Genomic DNA, 19,175 nt, shown 5'->3' with positions numbered 1-19,175 from the left:
CTGGACCACTTGTTCCCAGAGCACCCCTGTCATACCCAAGATGTCTGGAATGTTTTATGTACAGTGGCGATTTCAACATGTACATCTTTGATGGGGCAAAAAATGAACACTTGGGGGATGCATACCAGCAAAGCCACGACACAACACAACACTAAACAATACATTAATTGCACTATAACGGTGACAATTGAGATGTACAAACTATGGCATAAGGGGACGACAAGCAGCAATCCATAATTTTTATTAAGATATTAATGAGCGAGCTAGGGCGGACGTTGTCAATATAACTATTTGTTCAGCACTTTTGAAATGTACAGCGACAGAATTCAGAACATGGTCTGTTCTTACAGTGTTCTCCCTGTACACCAAGTCAGAACCGTAGGACAAACAAAGGGGGCATATAGGCAGACAATGAAAGCTCTTACAATATTCAATGATTACATTTCTCTAAAACAGGTTATAGGCTACATGTGCACCACCAAGTCAGAACAGTAGGCAAAATTAAGAGGGGGAAATAGACTAAATTATTCAGGTGAAGCACATGGGCTACTAACAGCTTACGACACAACATATACTTAGTATTACTTTCTTAGCTACGGTATACATATCTCTCTGGCATATTCCATCGTTTATGCAGTAGCATACAATACATTTTTGGACTCACGTTGTTGTGCTGTGCTCACTTGAACAGGAAGGTGGTGCGGTGGTCTTTCGTGATCAAATTTTGTCATCAAAGTCTGGCATTCCCTGGATTTATGGTGCTTTCAAGAGAACTGGGAACTTGGGGGAAAAAAAACTAGGTCATATCATGATGACATCAATGATCTTCAGGTCGTAGCTCTACAAAGAGGCCCGAGTTCCCGACTTACAATTCCGAGTTGGACTGTTCAAAACGTATTTTCCCAGTCGGAGCTAGTTTTTTTCCAGAGTTCCCAGTTGTCGTGAACTCACTAAAGTCAGATATTCCAGTTCCGAGTTAATAGATGTTTTGAGCACGGCAGAAATCATGCTGGACCGACAGCATGGCCAATGTTGAATGTTTACAATTTTAAGCTTGGAAAAGAGACCCGTACACCTAGAACTGAGACCATTGCTTGCAGTTAGCCACGAATTGCTTCCAAACCACTCATTGTTGAATTTGCGATTTCCAACTTGTTGTGTAATGTTTATGTCCAATGGCCAATGAGCACCGATACTTTTTTATCTATAAATTCGCTTCATTATTTATCTTCATATGACAAGGATTAAAAAATATTATCCCAGTAGATTGTCAATTTGATTCATGATGATGACTGCTAGCTAAGATTTTGAAAGTATGATGTTAACATGATCAATTCTAATCAAAGCAACTGTAGATATAAAGTCATTTGATGTCATTTTATCTGTGGCCAATGACCTTGAGCCTTATTGGATGGGCACTTTTAACTCTATGGCAGCACTCAAGGGCCTGAATTTCCGAGCTCTACCCTTAGATTTGGCAGTGACGGAGTGTCCCCATGAGTGACAGAACACTGAGTCAATAACAGCGCAACTAGAGAACATTACCAACCCCTACACTCTCTATTTTCCACCACAGAAAACACTATCACGACTCAGGATATGACCTCCATGGAGACACAGGAGGCGGATAGTACAGTTCTCAGATTATTTATTGTAAACATGGGGCAGGCAAAGGGCAGGTCGAGGATAGGCAGGGGGTCGTGATCGGGTCAGAGTCAGGCAGGTACAGGACGGCAGGCAGGCTCAGGGTCAGGGCATGCAGAATAGTCAGAACTGGGAAAACTAGGAGACAGAACTTGAGAAACAGGAAGACTGGAATGCACGCTGGTAAGACCTGACAAGACGAACTGGCAACAGACAAACGCATGTATAAATGCACCGGGGAAGATTGGTGGCACCTGGAGGGGGGTGGAGACAAGCACAAAGACAGGTGAAACAGATCAGGGTGTTACACTGAGCTAGGCTGAAACACCTGCATTTTGGAGCTGCAAAAAAGAAGCCATGTTTGTAATATTTGTATATATTTTTTACATTGTTTGCAAACTGATATCACCCTGAAGAAGGCACAGTGATGCCAAAACGTTGATAAATACCCAATACATTTCTGGAAGTTTATATATGTGTGCAACTTTATTTTGATAGTTAATAGTTTATTTGCCGTTAGTCAGTCATATTTTTTATTCTGCATACTGATATATGACACGTGTTAATGATGAATAGAAACGACAATTTAAACCCCCTTTCTTCAAAAGTAAGAAAGGAGAAAGCATTTACAGGTATGTCATTCTTTGTTATGAAACTATTATAATTTATTCAAGTGTATTAGAAATAAAATTATTATTTGTTGAAAACAGGCAAACCCCCCTTTTTTTTACAAAAAATGTGTGGCTCAAAACAGGTGGGGCTCTGCGCGTCGCCACGGTTTATGTATTAAACACCACACATCTTTACCTGAAATAAGAGAATAGATGACAAACACTAGCATACCATAGCAAAGATCAAATGGACATAATTGGGTATATAGTGAATACTGAAAAAGAATACATGCTCGTCAGATATTTAACAGATGTATTTTGCATTTGAGAGGCTTAAGTCTGCTGGCTTTTTGTGCATGTGGCTTCACCTGCTCTGTTGTCTGCTTCTCAGCTCTCCCAAAGCACTGTTTGCACATTATATAACATGTGTTTTTCTTTGTATTGTGAATGTGGATGCAGTTGTGTATTGTGTCTATGTAGTTTGGAGTTGTGTATTGTGTCTATGTAGTTTGGAGTTGTGTATTGTGTGTGTGTGTGTGTGTGTGTAAACATTTTTGGGGGGTTGTTGTATGTACTGTGTATGCACTTGTTTATGTGTGTATGTGTCTTTGTCTCTGTACATGTTCAATTTGCTGTCTGTTTGTGTATTGTAACTTGCATCATGCTTGTGTCATTCTGTGTGTGTGCTATGTCTTGGTCATGTGAATCCAGCATGCTCTTGTCTCTTGTTTGCAGGGGAACCCTGGAGAACCTGGAATTAGAGGATCAACTGTAAGTATGATACTCTCCTCTCTCACACACACACACACACACACACAGCGCTATAAGTATACTGATACTATCGGTTTGTAATTGTAGGGTCCGATCGGTACGAACGGGCCTCCAGGTCCACCAGGGGTCAAGGTGAGATCGTCTTCCATGTCATTTCCATGTAAATGGACAATAAAGTATGTTGTATCCTGTCTTCCATAATGAATACCTACCTATTTATTCTCTGTGCCAGCTCTGATGCATTGATTAGTGTAGATATGGCTTAGGCTATTGTAGCTTAGTATTACGCCACTGGAATGATATGATCATTTTAAGTGTATACTGTACCCTTCTCTTCTGAGAGTGTGTTTTTATCTCTGACAGGGTAATCAAGGAGTGCCTGGGGTTGGCGTTCAGGTGACACTTGTTTTATGTGTTATATTATATATTTTGTCTTCTACTACGTTTTATGAGTTGTATGTATTCCTGTTGTTTATTGCCTCAGTGTTTAGGCAACTACTCACCCATTCACAGTCAAAGACACAGAGCTTTATAATAATCTACTTGAATTGAATCTCCTGTTCCACAGGGACTGTCTGGTCCCCAAGGCAGCATGGGATTGCCGGGACCTGCAGGGCCTCCCGGAGCTGTGGTACGTCAAAAGATCAGTCATCTATAAACCAACTCTCATACTGGAGATTTTTGCAGGCTAAACTGCTGCTCTAGTATATTCCCATTGGACTGGGGATCCCTTGTATGCTCACACTTGCCATTTAGGCCTACTGTAATTCAACAGGCCATTGACACAGTAATGTGTGTTTAATATTTTATGATGTATTGTAATGATACTCTTTCTTCCCAGGGTCCGTCAGGACCTCCAGGTCTGCCGGGACAGACGGTGAGTACAGCAGCTCCATAGGATTCACAGCTCACATACCGTAGAGCAAACACACACACACCTCCATCACCACCATAGTTAACAGACACCAATCAATTTACGCACATCAGTTCTGGTGGTGACATGCAGTGTGTGTCTCTCCATAGGGCGAGGGGGGCAAGCCAGGGGTCCCAGGAAGAGATGGAATACCTGGAAAAGAGGGAACACCAGGGTTGCCAGGCAAACAGGTATCTACTGTATGGTATCTGACTCTTCATGTTTATAGCATGTCTTATGATGGCATCAGCTTCAGTGTGGATTTGTCTTTGATAATGATTTTCAGGCTGCTGCTTTTGTTCTTTATCAAACGTCCTCCCCTCTTCCCGCCTTCAGGGTATCGCTGGACCAATGGGCTCCACAGGGTTGAAAGGGGAGCAGGGGGACAGTGGCCCCCCAGGAAAGGTGAGTGAGAGGATCAGGTAGGTGATGTGAGTTTGGATTGAGTTCTCCTTCAGGCTAATTCAGAGTCCACAGCCGCAGAGCCGCAATTGCCATTGTGAGACCGCACTGCCCGACCGCGCACCTCCCCCAAAATGCCCAACCAACGCAGCTCCAGTTCCTATTTTAATTTTATTTTTGACCCTTTATTTAATTAGGCAAGTCAGTTCAAAACAAATTCTTATTTACAATGACGGCCTAACCCGGACGACGCTGGGCCAATTGTGCGCCACCCTATGGGAATCCCAATCACGGCCGGTTGTGATACAGCCTGGACTCAAACCAGGGTCTGTAGTGATGCCTCTAGCACTGAGATGCAGTGCCTTAGACTAGAGGTCGACCTATTATGATTTTTCAACGCCGATACCGATTGTTGGAGAACCAAAAAAAAGCAAATACTGATTAATCGGCCGATATTTATATATATATTTGTAATGATGACAATTACAATAATACTGAATGAATAATGAAAACCATTATTTTAACTTAATATAATACATAAATAACATCTATTTAGTCTCAAATAAATAATGAAACATGTTCAATTTGGTTTAAATAATGCAAAAACACAGTGTTGGAGAAGAAAGTAAAAGTGCAATATGTGCCATGTAAAAAAGCTAACGTTTAAGTTCCTTGCTCAGAACATGAGAACATATGAAAGCTGGTGGTTCAATATTCCCAGTTCTTCAATATTCCCAGTTAAGTAGTTTTAGGTTGTAGATATTATTAAAGGAATTATGACGCGTCAACTATTTCTCTCTATACCATATACCTTTGACTATTGGATGTTCTTATAGGCACTTTAGTATTGCCAGCCTAATCTCGGGAGTTGATAGGCTTGAAGTCATAAACAGCTCAATGCTTGAAGCATTGCTAAGAGCTGCTGGCAAACGCAGTAAAGTGCTGTTTGAATGAATGCTTACGAGCCTGCTGCTGCCTACCACCGCTCAGTCAGACTGCTCTATCAAATATCAAATCATGGACTTAATTATAATATAATCAACACAGAAATACGAGCCTTTTGTCATTTAATATGGTCAAATCCGTAAACTATAATTTCGAAAACAAAATGTTTATTCTTTCAGTGAAATACAGAACCGTTCCGTATTTTATCAAATGGGTGGCAACCCTATGTCTAAATATTGCTGTTACATTGCACAACCTTCAATGTTATGTCATAATTATGTACAAATCTGGCAAATTAATTATGGTCACACAGTTCGCAACGAGCCAGGCGGCCCAAACTGTTGTATATACCCTGACTCTGCTTGCACTGTGCGCAAGAGAAGTGACACAATTTCCTTAGTTAATATTGCCTGCTAACATTGATTTATTTTAACTAAATATGCAGGTTCAAAAAAAAAGATTTTAAGAAAGGCATTGATGTTTATGGTTGGGTACATTTTTGCAGGGAATGCGCTTTGTTAAATCATCATCCGTTTGGCGAAGTTTAATTAGGCTGTGATTTGATGATAAACCAGCAGGCACCGCATTGATTATATGCAACGCAGGACAAGCTAATTAACCTAGTAATATCATCAACCATGTGTAGTTAACTAGTGATTATGTGAAGATTGATTATTTTTTACAAGATACGTTTAATGCTAGCTAGCAACTTACCTTTGCTCCTTGCAGCCACAAGGTCCTTTTGACGCTGCACTCGCGTAACAGGTAGTCAGCCTGCCACGCAGTTTCCTCACAGATTGCAACGTAATCGGCCATAATCGGCATCCAAAAAGGCCGATTACCGATTTGTTATGAAATCTTGAAATCGGCCCTAATTAATCAACCATTGGCGTTTAATTGGTCGACCTCTACCTTAGACCGCTGCGCCACTGTGGAGCCCTATTCATTTGAATATGGTGATGGTTGGAGAAATTGTTTGAGCTGTGCTGAGAAATCTAAAAGTATGAAAGCCAATGGTCCAATATTCTACAACACTGCTGTGTGGACTGTACATATTGTGGACTCTGATAAGTAATTCATTCAGAAGCTCCAGCTGCACATTTATCCCTCTTTTCTTTACTGTAAATGGCCATGACTCATATCCTCTTTTTACAACATCTCTCCAAATCAAAGAAGAGGTAATTACTGGCATGAATAGGAGGGCGCAGACACATGTAAACATACGCATACAATGACACACCAATGCTCAAGCATATACTGTATGTGCACTTGTAAAGGATGTCACACTGCTCTTACCAAGGCTCAAATCCAGGACCTCTACCTTGCTAGCACAAGTGACCTCCCCCTCAAGTGTCTTATCAGTCAGTGCCATGCGAAAAGCTAGCAATTCTGCGGCGAAAGTGGCAACATTTCCGGCTGAGGGAGTAAGTTTCACACATCCCCATGTGCTACACATGCATGCACGCACGCACACACACAGCATATGTTTAGTATCCTTGTTGAAACCAAACATTTATTTCCAATCAAAATCCTGTTTACCTAACCCTAAATCTAACCCCAACTCCTAAACCTGACCCATAAACGCAAACATAACCCCTAAGCCTAAAATAGCCTTTATCCTTATGGGGACCTGGGAAATGTCCTCACAAGGAGAATGTTCTTTGTTTTACAATCCTTGCAGGGACTTTTGGGGGTTTCCGGTACCCATGAGGATAGTAATACAAACCCACACACACGCACTCACATTATTCGCCGGACGCTTTAGCAGGATGTAATACGGTTCAGGAGAAAAGCTTTTGAAAGGACGAGATGTACTGTACTAACCAAATGACACTCCCGTTCATGGGATGCTCTAATGAAGGTCAAAAGGCCAAAACAGTAGCATAATAAAAAATGATATTTTGAAAACATAGTGGGTTGGAGTTCTCAATTTTTTACTATTGCTGTCCATCTTCAGTGAATTTTCAAACAACCTAATCCAGATGTTTGAGTTTCACGTCAACTTCTCCCTCCATACATCCCCTTTACAGGCTGTAGCAGGACCCCCTGGTGTGAAAGGAGCACAGGTGAGTGGTTCTCATGGTTACTATTCGGTCGTGGTAACATCCGGTTAGTGTTGACTACAACCTCGCCCTGTTGAACCAGTGTATGAAGGCACAATAGACAACTCAGAACCAGTGAATCACCATACTGAATCATAGGCCAACAAACAGACGTATTGTAGACGGCTTTGACTAGAGCAGAATGGTATGGGGTGGTTTAGCGGTTAGGGCCGCTGAGCACAATCACATATGCCATGTTGGCGTGGGTTCAAATCCGGCCCTCTGTCTCTCATCTTTCCTGTCTCCCTCTAAGTAGGCTGTGATTCGTGAGGAACTAGGTGCAATGGAATAGGATGGAACAGAGTTTAATGTAATGGGCTGTCTGTTGGTTGTGATTGGTTCAGGGACCTGCTGGTGTGACCTTATCTGGGACAATGGGAGAGAGAGGGCTGCCAGGGCTACGGGTAGGTCTGCTTGGTTGAACCAGTTATTTACATCAGCTATTATTCAGGCATTTGCTATACAGATTACCAAACATGAACAAGAATGTTTAGGGATTTCTGGGTTACCACGTGTTTCTAAAGTTGTATTTTTCTAAAATGTTTGTCCTTTAGGGTGAGAGGGGGGACAAGGGTCCTGCAGGCATCAAAGGGGACAGGGTGAGTAATGTCACATAAAACAACATTAGTCGACATTCACAGACACTACATTATGTCAGTGATAAGGGAAATTATTGTGTGTGTGTCTGTCTGTTTCTGTGTCTTGTTGAAATAGGGCCCTGCTGGAGAAAATGGTGAGCCTGGAGAAGATGTGAGTCACCTTTTGACATTTTGTAATATCAAATATTTAATGTCTAACAGATGTCAGTCTTACTTACTTCTCCATCCACTTTGTCTCTTTTAGGGGGGCAGAGGACATGCAGGGCCTAAAGGAGACAAGGTAATGCAAATCACCAGCTGATTCCTCGTGTCTGTGTTTCCCTGGCTGCTAACCATGTGACAGTACTAACAGGATTTGTGTTGCAGGGAGAGAGAGGCATCGGACTGGCAGGGCCTCCTGGTCAGCTGGGACCTCAAGGGTTAAAGGTTACTATCATACTAAATGTTCTCATAAACACAAATCACATATGTAGCTATGTTCATATTAACATCAAATCAAATGTTATTTATCACATGAGCTGAATACAACACCTTACAGTGAAACGCTTACTTATAAGCCCTTTACCAACAATGCAGTTTTAAGAGAAGAAATAAGTGTTAAGTAAAAAATGGATGAATAACAAATAATTAAAGAGCAGCGGTAAAATAACAGTAGTGAGGCTATATACAGGGGGTACCGGTACAGAGTCAATGTGGAGGCTATATACAGGGGGTACCGGTACAGAGTCAATGTGGAGGCTATATACAGGGGGTACCGGTACAGAGTCAATGTGGAGGCTATAAACAGGGGGTACCGGTACAGAGTCAATGTGGAGGCTATATACAGGGGGTACCGGTACAGAGTCAATGTGGAGGCTATATACAGGGGGTACCGGTACAGAGTCAATGTGGAGGCTATATACAGGGGGTACCGGTACAGAGTCAATGTGGAGGCTATATACAGGGGGTACCGGTACAGAGTCAATGTGGAGGCTATATACAGGGGGTACCGGTACAGAGTCGATGTGGAGACTATATACAGGGGGTACCGGTACAGAGTCAATGTGGAGGCTATATACAGGGGGTACCGGTACAGAGTCAATGTAGAGGCTATATACAGGGGGTACCGGTACAGAGTCAATGTGGAGGCTATATACAGGGCTTACCGGTACAGAGTCGATGTGGAGGCTGTATACAGGGGGTACCGGTACAGAGTCAATGTGGAGGCTATATACAGGGGGATACCGGTACAGAGTCAATGTGGAGGCTATATACAGGGGGTACCGGTACAGAGTCAATGTGGAGGCTATATACAGGGGGTACCGGTACAGAGTCAATGTGGAGGCTATATACAGGGGGTACCGGTACAGTGTCAATGTGGAGGCTATATACAGGGGGTACCGGTACAGAGTCAATGTGGAGGCTATATACAGGGGGTACCGGTACAGAGTCGATGTGGAGGCTATATACAGGGGGTACCGGTACAGAGTCAATGTGGAGGCTAAATACAGGGGGTACCGGTACAGAGTCGATGTGGAGACTATATACAGGGGGTACCGGTACAGAGTCAATGTGGAGGCTATATACAGGGGGTACTGGTACAGAGTCAATGTAGAGGCTATATACAGGGGGTACCGGTACAGAGTCAATGTGGAGGCTGTATACAGGGGGTACCGGTACAGAGTCGATGTGGAGGCTATATACAGGGGGTACCGGTACAGAGTCGATGTGCGGGGGCACCGGTTAGTCGAGGACATATGCAAACTTAGCAGTTTCTGCTCTTCTACAGTGAATGTGAACCCCTGTGTGTTTGTGTTTTAGGGAGACACAGGACTCCCGGGCCCAGCAGGTCCTCCAGGAGCCCGTGGCATAGCAGGGACCCCTGGTCTGGCCGGCCTGAGAGGAGAGAACGGAACCCCAGGACCCCCAGGACCTCTAGGACCCAGGGTGAGAGGGCCTATATTGCCACGGTAGTTGGGTGACTGGTGTGGTCTTGTCTTGTTAGCCCTACTCTGTGTTGTATGATTATGTTGTCTCATCTCCAGGGTCTCCAAGGCTTTGCTGGTCAGGCAGGGACCCCTGGAGGTCCTGGGCCCCCTGGACCCACCGGCCTAGTTGTAAGTATTCTTTACATTGCATCATGATGACTTAATTGAGTGTGTGCGAGCGAGAGAGACAAATAAATATATAATATATTTAAGCAATAAGGCCCGATGGGGTGTGGTATATGGCCAATATATCACGGTTATGGGCTGTTCTTAAGCATGACGCAACGCAGAGTTCCTGGATACAGCACTTAGCTGTGGTATATTGGCCATATACCACAAACCCCCGAGGTTCCTTATTACTATTATAAACTGGTTACCAACGTAATTTGAGCAGTAAAAATAAATGTTTTGTCATACCCGTGGTATATGGTCTGATAGTTTCTTATAGGTAGCCTAGCGGTTAGAGCATTGTGCCAGTAACCGCACGGTTGCTAGTTTGAATCTCTGAGCCCGCTAGGTGAAATCTGTCGATCTGCCCCTTAGCAAGGCACTTAACCCTAATTGCTCCAGGGTCAAAAACACATTTCCTTTTCACACCAGTAAAGGTTACACACTTGTACAGTACATGTTTGAAGCAGGACAAATGTAAGCCCCCATGTTTGACATTTGATTTAGCAGATGCTGTGACTTATAGTCATGCATACATATACTTTTTATGTATAGATGGCCCAGGGAATCGAACCCACTATCCTGGTGTTGCAAGAGCCATGCTCTTCCAACTGAGCTACAGAGGACCAAGGAGAGAGCAAGACTTTGTGTGTTTGTGTTATACTGAACATGAACACTAACAGATACCTGTTTTTCCTTACCAGGGTACACCGGGAACTGCTGGAGGCAAAGGGGACAAGGTGAGTTAACAAAGAGATAAGCATGTCTTCCATACTGTATAATATCTTATCAAATAGGGTGAGATTGCTCATTAATCTTCCTCTTTAGGGAGCGATTGGAGCAGGAGTACCTGGATTGAGAGGCGAGAGAGGAGACCCAGGACCCCGGGTAAAACCACATCACCATTTGAGTTTGAATTGTATCTATATTTGACAGTGTTGTATTGTAGAGTTGTGTGTGTTGGGGGATTTACAGATTTGTGTGCCTGATGTTTGCAGGGGGAGGAGGGTCGAGCAGGTTTGGACGGGGAGAGAGGACTAGTGGTACGTCTGTCTTCTCTTCTTTCATCACTGTCTGTCTCTCATGTATCTCTACCACAGGAGGCTGGTGGCACCTTCATTGGGGAGAATGGCTCGTGGTAATGGTTGGAGCAGAATTGCTGGACTGGTTTCAAATAAATTAAACACATGGTTTTCATGTATTTGATACCATTCCATTAACTCCGTTCCATACATTATTATGAGCCATCCTCCCCTCAGCAGCCTCCTGTGAGCTCTACGCCTGTTCATCTTATCTACTCTCAACATCACTATCTAGCAATTTTGACTCTACCGCCTCTGTCTTGTGCTTGATAATTGCCTCAGAGTTCTATGGTGTTTGTTTCTGTCTGTTTATTACTAGATTTCATTGATTGCCCCAACCCTCAATATTGATGCAACTTAATAGAGTGAGAGAGAAAATGACAGAAGGGGGAAGGCTGAAGTGAACATAGATAGAGCTCAAACGTTTGTGTGGCTTGAGCAGTGTACTTCAGTAAATAGAAAGGGCCCAAACGAAAGGAAAAGTTCTGAAAGCAAAAGACTTCATCATCTTCATCAACATGATGCATAAACCTTTAAATCGTTTCCATCACGACTATACATTTATCCATTACTGTCAAGCTCATTATCCCACCATACATAGAGTATACATATCCTGTTTCTCTGAGCACAGTAGTGCAGTAGATTGTTCTACCCTCCACTTTGATCTAATGATAGGCCTCTGTACAACCATAGCTCCTTTAAAAGCTGCCAGCCAGCCCCTGGTCCTCTGTCGCTGCCTGTGCATTAGTGCTACTGAGAGTAGGGCTGTTCTCCAAGGCAAGGGCCACTAAACCTGTTCACCTTAGCTCTCATCAAGGCCATACTGACAGACTCACATTAGTTGCCTGGTAACTTCCAGAAGGGGGCCTGGTACTGTAGAGTGCCCATGGTATTCCACTTTAAACTCAGGTGAGACATACACACAGACAGGAACTCACCTATTACAGTACACTCGTTTCTCATACAAGAGGAGAGTGCTAGTTGTGGTGGGTATAGAGAGCTATTGGTTGTAGTTTAGGATGATTTACACCATAATGGTGACGATTGCTGGTGAGGATGTGCATGTGGGAGTATAATTGTTTTTCTTCCTTTGTGTGTTCTGTTTGATTAAATGTGTGTGTTTGTGTGTGTTCACCAGGGCTCTCCGGGTGGCAAAGGAGGCAGTGGAGAGAAGGTGAATATTGTGACTATTATTCCCCACAGCTTTATTTTCCAACATTCTCTGTCCCCTGAGCATTCTGCTCATGTAAAATAGTCAATCAAATTAACATGCCTACCTAGTGAGTCCTACTCTCAATATATTTCAGGGTGAATTGGGGCCTCAAGGTGACAAAGGAGAAAAGGTATGAATTGTAATGAATGAGTAGTAATATTGTGTGTGTACGTGGTATAATATTACAGAGAAGTGCAGAAAAAGAGCAAAGGGGAGACAACGAAAATAAAAATGTGAAAATATAAAAGTTCTAAAACAATTTTTTAAAACCTAGTTATCTGACCATGATGTTGTTCCCTTGCAGGGCGATACTCTCCTGGTGGGAGGACCTACAGGAGAGAAGGGGAACAAAGGAGAGACGGTGTGTGACCCTCTCAACCCTCAACCTCACAGCACCAATTTATTGATCTAATAAAACAATTGATCACAAAAATACTTCAGAGCACCAAGTATTGACTATGACACTGCTAATCTGTGTGTGTGTGGGTAGTGGTAATTTACAACTGTTGTTCTCTTCTTTATCAGGGTGACCGAGGGCCAAAAGGGGGGCAGGGGGAGAAAGGCTTGAAAGGCAGTGATGGCCCAGCTGGGGAGCAGGTGAGGTTGGGCTTGACAATGAACAATTCATGGAGTTGGCAAAAACACAAACAGCTCTGGGAGCAGGCTATTAATAACAGGAGTATAACTGTGTGTCTCCACAGGGTCTGAGAGGTGAGCCAGGAGACAGGGGCTCTACAGGGTTCCAGGGGGCCAGAGGTCCAGGAGGACAGAAGGTGACGACATCACCTGATCTTTATCAAAGCTTTCATCATCACTGTGTCATATATGTCAGAACCAATATCATCGATAGTCAGTCAATATCAAAATCACTATCAGAATGTCCTTGTGTGTATAATGGTTGCATTGCACAATTCTCCCACCCGTCATGTGAGAATGGATCATCACCCAACAATATGTTATGTGAAAAGGAACACTGTATTGCTCAGACTGGATGCTGTAGGGGACTGTTGTACAGATGCAGTGTTCTAATGGGTTTGTCTTTGTGTCTGTAGGGAGAGGCGGGCCTGCCTGGTGTACCTGGAGAATCTGTGAGTCTCCCATGTCACCCTCAGTTATGAAAACAATATATACTTTTTCTTGACCACATGAACTGACATGTGAAAAACTCTGGGCCCTAATTATAGCCTATCACTAGGATCTAAAGTTCTTCCTGGTCAGGTCACATGGTCAGGAAAAACTCCAGGTCCTATGACTAACTCCCCATTCACTCTCCTATTGATCGATAAAAGACTGGTTGATTGTGTTTTTCTCCCAGGGTACACCAGGAAAAGATGGAATGTCAGGCTTTAGAGGAGAGAAGGGAGACATGGGAATAACTGGAATGCGTGGAATTAAGGTTTGTACGTCTGTGTGTGTGTGCAGCGTGATGCATCTGTTTGTGTACGTGTCTTGTGCTTGTGTCTGTCATTGTATTTTAACAGTCTTTGAGTTCATCCCCACTTGAAGAAGTTTGGTGCCAAACTTGATACGTCCTCTAAGCTCCAGTGCCAGCCTCCCAGATCATGCCGCCAGCCATAACTCTTCAATGGCTCCAAATTGACATTACGTAATGGAGGATTAGTATAAATTCAGCTGGATATAGCCCAGGATAGAGTATGCGTTCATTCTCATATGGTCTATAAATACCTTTAATGACGGTTAAAAGTATAATTTGTGTGTTTGTGGCATTCTGCCAGACTAATAGGCTATCAGAACCCCCTAACCTTCTTACTGTATACTGTGTGAATCACTGTCCTCTTCTAAAGTAACGACAAAGTGTGTCTGAGGGACACTTTGAGATGTGTTCAGTGTTTCCTTCACATGACCTTGCCACTCTAACGGCAGTACAATCACAGCATGATAATCTGGGTTTAGAAATGACTAATCCAGACGGCACAATATCAGCCAGCTCATTCAGTCTCACAATGCTATCAGAACCCCTTCAACTTCCCCTTATCTGTCACTAGCAATTATGCTCAACAAATCACCCAGTTACTCATCCTTTACATTGCATTCGTGAAAGTATTCTGACCCCTTGACTTTTTCCACATGTTGTTATGTTACAACCTTATTCTAAAATAGATTTTTTTTCTTCAAATCCCCTCATAAATCTACTCACAATAACTCATTATGACAAAGCAAAAAACAAATTGGGGAAATTTTGCACATTTATAAAAAAGTTAAATACTGAAGTAACACATTTACATAAATATTCAGACCCTTTACTCAGTGCTTTGTTAAAGAACCTTTGGCAGCGATTACAGCCTCGAGTCTTCTTGGGTACGACGCTACAAGCTTGGCATACCTGTATTTTGGGCGTTTCTCCCATTCTTCTCTGCAGATCCTCTCAAGCTCTGTCAGGTTGGATGGGGAGTGTTTTAAATGTTTTTTTTTAAACCTTTATTTAACTAGGCAAGTCAGTTAAGAACAAATTCTTATTTACAATGACTGCCTACCCCGGCCAAACCCGGATGACGCTGGGCCAATTGTGCGGTGCCCTATGGGACTCCCAATCACGGCTGGATGTTGCTGCACAGCTACTTTCAGGTCTCTCCAGAGATGTTCGATCGAGTTCAAGTCCGGACTCTGGCTGGGCCAATCAAGGACAGTCAAAGCCACTCCTGCATTGTATTGGCTGTGTGCTTAGAGTCATTGTCCTGTTGGAAGGTGAATTTTCGCCCCCAGTCTGAGGTCCTGCGCACTGTGGAGCAGGTCTTCATCAAGGATCTCTCTGTACTTTGCTCTGTTCATCTTTCCCTTGATCCTGACTAGTCTCCCATTCCTTGCCGCTGAAAAACATCCGCACAGCATGATGCTGCCACCACCATGCTTCACCGTAAGGATGGTGCTAGGTTTCCTCCAGACATGAAGCTTGACATTCAGGCCAAAGAGTTCAGTCTTGGTTTCATCAGACCAGATAATCTTGTTTTTCACAGCCTGAATGTCCTTTTGGAGTGCTGCAGAGATGATTGTCCTTCTGGAAGGGTCTTCCATCTTCACAGAGGAACTCTAGAGCTCTATCAGAATGACCATTGGGTTCTTGGTCACCTCCCTGATCAAGGCCTTTCTCTCCCGATTGCTCAGTTTGGCTGGGCGTGTCACGCCCTGACCATAGAGAGCCATTGTTTCTTTATGGTACAGTAGGTCAGGGCGTGAATAGGTGGTGATCTAGTATTTCTATGTTGTGTTCTAGTTTATTTTCTATATTTGTTTAGTTGCCTGTTAGCACTTCATTGACTTCACGTTTCCTTCTTCCTTTATTGTTTTTGTGCGTTTCACTAAATAAATATGTGGAAACCTTATCACGCGGCACCTTGGTCCGATGATTCTAACGACAAGCGTGACAGAAGATCCCACCTAACCAGGACCAAGCAGCGTTTTCACCAGGTGAAGGAGTTTTGGACATGGGAAGAAGTCATGGGAGGATGCGAAACCCTTCCTTGGCGGCAGACGGAAGTTAAGGATGGAGGACAGCCACAGAAAGCCCAAGGACAACCCCAAGATTTTTTGGGGGGGGCACATGGGGTGGCCGGTCATGCCGAGGAGAGTGCCAGAGAGTGCCAGAGCCCGAAAGGCAAACTCTGGAGGAAAGAATTGTCAGACCATGGCCGCAGAAACCAATATTAATTTTTGGGGGGGGGGGCAGAGACTGTTAAGGAGGCAATGGAGAAGTTGGGATAGAAAGAGATGAGAGAGATGTTGTGCAAGTGTGTTCTGCTCAACATCCGACCAGAGGATCCGGTTAGCAGGCTGGTGCAACCTGTACCGGCTCTACGCTTCTGGCTTTCAGTGTGCCTCCCCAGTCCGGTACGTCCTGTGCCTCCTCCCAGCACTCGCCCTGAAGTACGTGTCACCAGCCACCTGTACCGGCCCCACACATCAGGCCTCCAGTGCGCCTCCCCAGTCCGAAACATCCTGAGACGGTCCACGGTCCGGAACCTTCAGCGAGGGTCAATGGTCCGGAGCTTCCAAACACAGCGTCCAGTCCCGCTCCATGGCAGGAGCCTTCCTCTGCACCAATGTCCAAGTCAGGGCTGGTGTCCAGTCCCGCTCCATGGCAGGAGCCTTCCTCTGCACCAATGTCCAAGCCAGGGCTGGTGTCCAGTCCCGCTCCATGGCAGGAGCCTTCCTCTGCACCAATGTCCAAGCCAGGGCCGGTGTCCAGTCCCGCTCCATGGCAGGAGCCTTCCTCTGCACCAATGTCCAAGTCAGGGCCGGTGTCCAGTCCCGCTTCATGGCAGGAGCCTTCCTCTGCACCAATGTCCAAGCCAGTGCCGGTGTCCAGTCCGGTTCCATGGCAGGAGCCGAGGTCCAGGCACAGTGTTCAGTCCATGGCTGGATCTTCGGGATGAGCGGGTTCTTTGTCCCGCACCAGAGCCGCCACCGATGCTGGCGGATCCGCGAGCTGAGTGGGCACTTCGCCCCGCACCGGAGCCGCAACCGATGCTGGCGGATCCGTGAGCTGAGTGGGCACTTCGCCCCGCACCGGATCCGCCACCGACACTAACCACCCCCCTACCCTCCCCATTTGGTTTCAGGTTTTGCGGCCGGTGATCTAGTATTTCTATGTTTATGTTTAGTTGCCTGTTAGCACTTCATTGACTTCACATTTCCTTCTTTCTTTATTGTTTTTGTGCATTTCACTAAATAAATATGTTGAAACCTTATCACGCGGCACCTTGTTCCAATGATTCTAACGACGAGCGTGACAGGGCGGCCAGCTCTAGGAAGAGTCTTGGTGTTTACAAACTTCCTACATTTAAGAATGATGGAGGCCACTGTGTTCTTGGGGACCTTCAATGTTGCATACATTTTTGGTACTCTTCCCCAGATCTGTGCCTCAACACAATCCTGTCTCTGAGCTCTACAGACAATTCCTTCGGCCTCATGGCTTGGTTTTTGCTTTGACATGCACTGTCAACTGTGGAACCTTATATAGACAGATGTGTGCCTTTCCAAATCATATCCAATCAATTGAATTTACCACAGGTAGACTCCAATCAAGTTATAGAACCATCTCAAGGATGATCAATGGAAAAAGGATGCACCTGAGCTCAATTTCGATTCTCATAGCAAAGGGTCTGAATACTTATTTACATAAGGTTTTTCTGTTTTTATTTTTCATAAATTTGCAGACATTCTAAAAACCTGTTTTTGCTTTGTTGTTATGGGGTATTGTGTATATTGATGAGGATAAACATATATTTAATCCATTTTAGAATAAGACTGTAATGTAACAAAATGTGGAAAAAGTCAAGGAGTCTGAATACATTCCGAATGCACTGTAAGTCTAAGACTGGAACTGTGGTCTGTTCATGGCCAAACATGGTCAAAATCAGTTCTGCTGGTCACTGTGACTGTAGGAGTCATTTTTTGTTCAAGCCCATGCTGACCTCGTCTGTCAGCCATGCATTAAATACCAACATTGTTTTTAAGAAAATTGTGATAAATATATACCAGTTTCATTTAAGGACCAAAAAGTTGTGCCATAGATTGCAAAATAGTTGGGTAGAGATTTTCGATGTACCGATCACAGCACAATTCGAAAATATATGGAAAATAAAAAGATCGATGGCAGGGGTTGAATGGAGCTGAAGGGTGGGACTAATAACAACAAGATAACAAATGTAAAATATAGTGTCTGCAAAATGTATATAGGTTCAAACATTGTGAAATAGCACAGTTAAAAATGTATGGCGAATAGAAATCAAACTGGATGGACATCAGAAATAGATGGGAGAGGTTATAGGAAGGCCAGGACTAAAAACAAACCAAATATAACTATTGTAAAATAGATTGTTTCTGTAAAATGTATGTAGAAGCCTACGTGTTGTTAATTTGTTTACTCCAATTGGTAGGGTTTGCGGGAAATAATAAAGGAACAAAATTTTTTAAAAGATATGTATGATGTGTGTATTTGTGTACGTATGTACAGTACCAGTCAAACGTTTGGACACACCTACTCATTCAAGGCTTTTTCTTTACTTTTTACTAGTTTCTACATTGTAGAATAATAGTGACTACATCAACACTATGAAATAACACATTGAATCATGTAGTAACCTAAACAGTGTTAAACAAATCAAAATATATTTCATATTTGTGATCCTTCAAAGTAGCCACCCTTTGCCTTGATGATAGCTTTGCACACTCTTGGCATTATCTCAACCAGCTTCATGATGTAGTCACCAGGAATGCGTTTCAAGTAACATGTGTGCATTATTAAAAGTGAATTTGTGGAATTTCTTTCCTTCAAAATAAATTTGAGCCAATCAGTGTTATGGCAAGGTAGGGAAGGTATACATAAGATAGGCCTATTTGGTAAAAGACTAAGCCCATATTATGGCAAGAACAGCTCAAATAAGCAAAGAGAAATGCCAGTCCATCATTTCTTTAAAACATGAAGGTCAGTCAATCCGGAACATTTTGAAAGTGTAGTCATATAAACCATCAAGCGCTGTGATGAAACTGACTCTCATGAGGACCGCCACATGAAAGGAAGACCCAGAGTTACTTCTGCTGCAGAGCATAAGTTCATTAGAGTTACCAGCCTCAGAAATTTCAGCCCAAATAAATGCTTCACAGAGTTCAAGTAACAGACACATCTCAACATCAACTGTTCAGAGGAGACTGGGTGAATCAGACCTTCATGGTCAAATTGCTGCAAAGAAACCACTACTAAAGGACACCAATAAGAAGAGACTTGCTTGGACCAAGAA

At 43.6% G+C, this 19,175-nt stretch overlaps 1 protein-coding gene across 7 annotated transcripts in view; it reads left to right on the top strand.

The window, feature by feature from the left end:
- The window catches only part of LOC110528989 (collagen alpha-1(VII) chain), a 123,247-nt gene that overhangs the window by 87,991 nt on the left and 16,081 nt on the right, over positions 1 to 19,175 (top strand). For all 7 annotated transcript variants that reach the window (XM_036983697.1, XM_036983698.1, XM_036983696.1 and 4 more), the window contains exons 83-107: positions 2,991 to 3,026; positions 3,114 to 3,158; positions 3,390 to 3,422; positions 3,595 to 3,657; positions 3,868 to 3,903; positions 4,050 to 4,130; positions 4,276 to 4,344; positions 7,317 to 7,352; positions 7,733 to 7,792; positions 7,943 to 7,987; positions 8,103 to 8,138; positions 8,232 to 8,267; positions 8,354 to 8,413; positions 9,788 to 9,913; positions 10,012 to 10,083; positions 10,827 to 10,862; positions 10,951 to 11,010; positions 11,121 to 11,165; positions 12,343 to 12,378; positions 12,512 to 12,547; positions 12,722 to 12,778; positions 12,943 to 13,014; positions 13,119 to 13,190; positions 13,470 to 13,505; positions 13,733 to 13,813. In XM_036983697.1, coding sequence (XP_036839592.1) covers positions 2,991 to 3,026; positions 3,114 to 3,158; positions 3,390 to 3,422; positions 3,595 to 3,657; positions 3,868 to 3,903; positions 4,050 to 4,130; positions 4,276 to 4,344; positions 7,317 to 7,352; positions 7,733 to 7,792; positions 7,943 to 7,987; positions 8,103 to 8,138; positions 8,232 to 8,267; positions 8,354 to 8,413; positions 9,788 to 9,913; positions 10,012 to 10,083; positions 10,827 to 10,862; positions 10,951 to 11,010; positions 11,121 to 11,165; positions 12,343 to 12,378; positions 12,512 to 12,547; positions 12,722 to 12,778; positions 12,943 to 13,014; positions 13,119 to 13,190; positions 13,470 to 13,505; positions 13,733 to 13,813 — 1,365 coding nt within the window. The remainder of the gene's footprint in view (positions 1 to 2,990; positions 3,027 to 3,113; positions 3,159 to 3,389; positions 3,423 to 3,594; positions 3,658 to 3,867; positions 3,904 to 4,049; positions 4,131 to 4,275; positions 4,345 to 7,316; positions 7,353 to 7,732; positions 7,793 to 7,942; positions 7,988 to 8,102; positions 8,139 to 8,231; positions 8,268 to 8,353; positions 8,414 to 9,787; positions 9,914 to 10,011; positions 10,084 to 10,826; positions 10,863 to 10,950; positions 11,011 to 11,120; positions 11,166 to 12,342; positions 12,379 to 12,511; positions 12,548 to 12,721; positions 12,779 to 12,942; positions 13,015 to 13,118; positions 13,191 to 13,469; positions 13,506 to 13,732; positions 13,814 to 19,175) is intronic.

Source organism: Oncorhynchus mykiss, chromosome 7 (genome assembly GCF_013265735.2).
Source record: "Oncorhynchus mykiss isolate Arlee chromosome 7, USDA_OmykA_1.1, whole genome shotgun sequence".
Taxonomy (NCBI): Eukaryota; Metazoa; Chordata; class Actinopteri; order Salmoniformes; family Salmonidae; genus Oncorhynchus; species Oncorhynchus mykiss.
The sequence above is the reverse complement of the archived record's forward strand: the minus strand, read 5'-3'. Positions and strand labels throughout refer to the sequence as shown.